Genomic DNA, 4546 nt, shown 5'->3' with positions numbered 1-4546 from the left:
TTTGGTTTTATGGCTCAAAACTTTACCATCACTGCTCTCATCAGTGTTTATTCCAGCAAAAAAGTTGACTGTACGCTACTTGCCAAGCCTCAAATTACAGATAAATTAACTTACCAACTAGCTTTTAAACACATTTAGCAGCTAAAGTGCCCATATTTCTCTCAGGAGGTGGTGGAGACCAAAAACAGAGCTAAAAGGAGACTGAATATTGGACTTATATTCCCCAGGTGGACACAAACACGACTCTAAATGAATGTTATAGTTAAATAGGCAACTGTTTGCTCACAATTTCATCATATCAACCACAAAGGTTATATGTCAGTGCTGTTTACAGTTTGCACAGTACAGCTGCCTCCATCTTGAATACCTTTCTTATTTATGTCAACACACTCATGCACTGGTTTGTTTACCAGCCTCATTCGTGCATTCACCTTCGTCAGATTTATTGACCAACTAACTCAGTCAGAGGTCGCCGTGTACACAAGCAATCAGCCGGGTACCGGCACACCTGTGAACTCTGTTGTCAAGTAGCGGCAGCAGCATACTGATAACAGCTCGCATGGAGCTGGAAAATCTATAACTTCATCTTCAGGTGCACTCCTGATGGAAATGATAGTGTGAAGCCCTGACATAGAGCCGGTAAATAAATACAGGGGTGGACAAAAAAAAAGAAACGCCTGATGATATGAGTCAGTCCAGTACAGCAATACCACAATCAATGATGCTACTGTACTGTACATGTGAGTTTCTCATTTAAATTCTGTGATTGTTTTGTGCCGGCAACTTCTACATTAACTTTTAATGATTTCCATAAGAACCGATGGTAACAAAACTCTTTGAGGCAAACACTTTCATCACTACAAACACCAGTCACAACAGTCTGCTCTGTGACTTCATTTGCATTTAATCCGAGGCACGAAGAGAATGAAAAAAGGGTGTGAAAACTGCCTGACAAAACAAAACTCCAAAAAGGGTAGGGATAAATTGTGCATGGTTATAAAATTATTTGTAAAAATACGGTGTTCAACATAAACTTTAGTTGCCTTTTATTGCATACAGATTCAAGGCACCCATAGCAACAATGTAAAGAAAGTAGAGCAAAAACAATTTTTCGCACTACACTACTACTAACTATTCCATATTTAGTAACAGTTTTAGACTGTTAGTAAGATTTAAATATAAATAATAAGCACTAGTTACTATTTTCTGATATTTTATAAACAAAACAACTCATCAATTAAGAAAATAATCAACAGATTAAATGATGGTGAAAATAATCATTAGTTGCATCCTAAAGAGGAAGCAAACATTTCTACCCAAGAGAATATGCATAAATAGAAAATATCCCGATTGACAGCGCACAAGTCTGTCAATTTGTTATATTTCATTGCATTCAATATATAGAATGCTTAAATTACACATCATGCAATAACCCTAACCTCTTCTAGATTTTAACTTATCCGCAGTCCTCATTTTGGCATGAAATGTCAGGATGCATTGGAAGTAAACTGACTTTCAAATGTCCAACATGGAGAAAAATACAGTCCAACAGTTGGTCACTGTTCTTGACCAAAGACTTGATGGTAATGGTCCATTATAGCTGAGAGAAGAGTTGAGCTGCATTGTCGACATTTACAGATTCCTTTGGTGGCTCTCTGACGACCTAGCAGAGACAAAAAATAATTATCACTGATCACACACTGGAAAAATGTCATTCATAGATAAATAAAAATAACAACGAATACAAGGAGTTTCTTGCTTATAACATTAAAGAAAATCTGTCAGTGGAAGAAAGGAAAATGTCGAAAAACAAGTCCCTGCATCTCACTGAAATGTTACTTTCTATGTGATTGCGTCTTATATTAGGTGTAATGAGATGTTCTGACTAGAAATTAGACAAATATACTCGGTAATAGTTTGAGTTTTCGCAGTGTATCAAGAGAATTCAACTGTTGATTGAAAAATACAAGTTTTTAATGGTTTGCAATTCCACACCACTACCTGTGTTCGTTTCTTTGGCTCAGGAGCAACAGACTTTGAAACGCTCTTAACATCCCTCTGGACTTCTGTGAAAATCTGATTGAGGTTCTCCACCTTCTCGTTTTTCACCGCATTGATCTGTGAAACCACAAATTATGCTGAAGCTGATGGAGCATACAAAAAGAGAATACAAAATATATTCAAGAAAAAGAGAAAACACAAGAAAGAGAGATCTTACGTGTTTCAGTGTTGTTGTGACGGGCTTGGCTTTGTTCTTGGGCTTCAAGTGCTTGTTTGCGACTTGAAAGACATTCTTCTGTTTTTTCCCTTTTTGCTTATTCTTCCCCATGTTACCTGGGGAGAGAAACACCAAAGAGTGGGGAGATTTAACTTCTATACCATAGCCTCTGCAACTACTGTGTCTGCCTGCACTAAAGTGGTAGTTTCCGCATTAATCACACCTGCTCGCTGCTCTCTGAAAAGGCCAATGTTGACCTTGTTCCAGGTTACCTGTAAGCCTCCTGCGCTCAGCAGCCACCTGATCAGCAACACATCCGTTCACACAAGATGCTCACTCCTTGAGACAGAGTCAGATGACTTTAACAGGATCAAGAGGTTCAGATGATGTATGAATAAGCGTAATTGAAGGGATTCTTAATGTGACACCAAACACACCAAGTTGGGCAGCCCAAAGTGGGGCCTGTGGGCCAAAGCTGGCCCGCAATAAAGTTTTATTTGGGCCACCAGATGTTTCTAGTGAGATGAAATATAAATGAAGAAAAATAAAATTATAACATGAGGTAAAATGCTCTTTAAATATGCATGAACCCTAATTATTACTTCTTTTTTTAAACCTGAGCACGGTGGGAAGATTGACACTTTGTGTAGGAAGTCAGTCACTTCAGGTTAGTCAGGATCCTTGTACTATGTAGAGCCAATTAAAAATAAATTGAAAGATTAGTCTGGTAAAACATTTTTTTCCACATATATTTTAATCAGAGTTAGAAAATGGGTTACCAGAATTAATTTTTCCCACTGCTGCAGAAGCCTCCCAGACGCTTTTTGCATCTTGACACAACAGGTGTTTGCTCATGGCCCGTGGTCCAACAATACATTTTAGTTTGGGCCCTACAGGGGAACTGACGGACGGTTGCATCATAGGCAAAAACAAACCCCTGACTCTGGGTCAATAACCGACTGGCAGCTACCTGTAGGGCTGATGGAAAACCCCAAACCATGAAAAATATAAACTGCTTTTCAGAAAAGAAGCGCCCACATGAATATAATGCACTGAGATTAATGACTTTAAACTTTAAAGAACGTTTAATACATTAAAAAAATTGGCCTACCACATGGAGAAAGTTATTTATACAACTTCCCAAATTCGCACCAGCAAGTGTAAAGACAGCCTTTATAACTCAACAGATATTTTCATGTACTGTGAAGCCTGTGTCTTCTATTTTTTTGTTTAAGTCCCTGTCACCTCAGGGGAAATATGAGTCCTACTAATAGATTAATATAAATAGACATCAAGCATCTAGTCTGCTTGTTACAGACACATTTAAATGACTCTTAATAAACCTGGATAAACACAAGTCAGTTAAAATGCCTTACAAACGTCCAGATGTTGTTACCAGCTACTGCCTGCCTGCCTCACTGTACACATGAAACTGTGTCACTTATTAGTTATTTTTCATCGTTTCAGATGAAGTCGATTAATTCTACTAAGCAGGACTAGTTTGACAAAACAATACGTTCACATTTTGACGACTTAACGAGCAGAGAAACTCATAGACAGACCTTGTTTGTGGAGCTGTTAGCTTGTGTTGATATCCTCATGTGCTAGTACAAACAACGTGCCTTCTCTGTGACGTCATTTCTGTGCGACCACCGTCGACTACTCACCCGTTTGACATTTGTTAAATCCCTCTCGGTTAGCGTCAATAAACAGCGGGAAAGAAAGGTATTGTAAAATAAATAAAACACGCTTTACTGTGTTAAAACCAATACATAATTTAATTTAACTTGCTGCGTACTACAGTCGACTGAAAGTTGAAAATTAGCGACGTAAAACGCCATTATTTTGAAAGACGATTTCAGTGAATTGAAGTGTTTCCTTTAAAAATATCCGTCGACGAGGTGTAAATATTAACCGTGTGTTAAACCTGTAGTTGTCCTTTCTTTTAAAAAAGGGGGTTTTAAAATTATTTCCACTGAAATTATTTTCGTAAAACTAAAATACACCCTCAATATTTGATTTTCGGTGCGGAAGGGAGCGCTAAGCTAACCGGATAACATGAAAACAACACTTCCGCTTTATTCAAAATAAAAGCACAATGTTTAGATCTGTTAATACTCCATATCAGATGTTTAATATGTCGAAAATCACCAAAATCAGTTTGGAAACACATTTTTGGCAACACATTTTGCGTCGAGTTACCCTGTGACCCTACTACTGAAATTCATGGTAAGTCTGTGTTTAATGATGTAACATTTTGTAGAAATTACAACAGCCTACATGACATTTTCAACACCTTGAAATACCCTTGATGCACTTATAAGATTA

At 37.7% G+C, this 4546-nt stretch overlaps 1 protein-coding gene across 2 annotated transcripts; it reads right to left on the bottom strand.

The window, feature by feature from the left end:
- Positions 1-1195: 1195 nt before the first annotated feature.
- On the bottom strand, positions 1196-3885 carry rbis (ribosomal biogenesis factor). Of its 2 annotated transcripts, none has more exons than XM_084340435.1 (4): positions 3781-3885; positions 2219-2334; positions 2002-2118; positions 1196-1663 (listed from the first exon to the last, which is right to left on the bottom strand). In XM_084340435.1, the coding sequence occupies exons 2-4, from the start codon at positions 2327-2329 to the stop codon at positions 1595-1597; spliced, it is 297 nt and encodes a 98-aa protein (XP_084196561.1). In that variant the 5' UTR covers positions 2330-2334; positions 3781-3885; the 3' UTR covers positions 1196-1594. The 2 variants fall into 2 exon arrangements, with proteins under 2 accessions (XP_084196561.1, XP_084196562.1); XM_084340436.1 differs by lacking the exon at positions 3781-3885 and adding an exon at positions 2442-2661.
- Between the last annotated feature and the right edge of the window lie 661 nt (positions 3886-4546).

Source organism: Pagrus pagrus (assembly GCF_965226575.1).
Source record: "Pagrus pagrus genome assembly, chromosome: 20".
Lineage (NCBI taxonomy): Eukaryota > Metazoa > Chordata > Actinopteri > Spariformes > Sparidae > Pagrus > Pagrus pagrus.
Note: the sequence above shows the minus strand (reverse complement) of the source record. Positions and strands in the feature narration are given on the sequence as shown.

Excerpts from the sequence above, each read along its gene's own strand:
- rbis (XM_084340435.1), bottom strand. The coding sequence starts at position 2,329 with ATGGGGAAGAATAAGCAAAAAGGGAAAAAACAGAAGAATGTCTTTCAA. Across the intron at positions 2,119-2,218 it reads TCACAACAACACTGAAACAC|ATCAATGCGGTGAAAAACGA; the intron begins GTAAGATCTCTC and ends GTGGTTTCACAG. Across the intron at positions 1,664-2,001 it reads AGCCAAAGAAACGAACACAG|GTCGTCAGAGAGCCACCAAA; the intron begins GTAGTGGTGTGG and ends TGTCTCTGCTAG.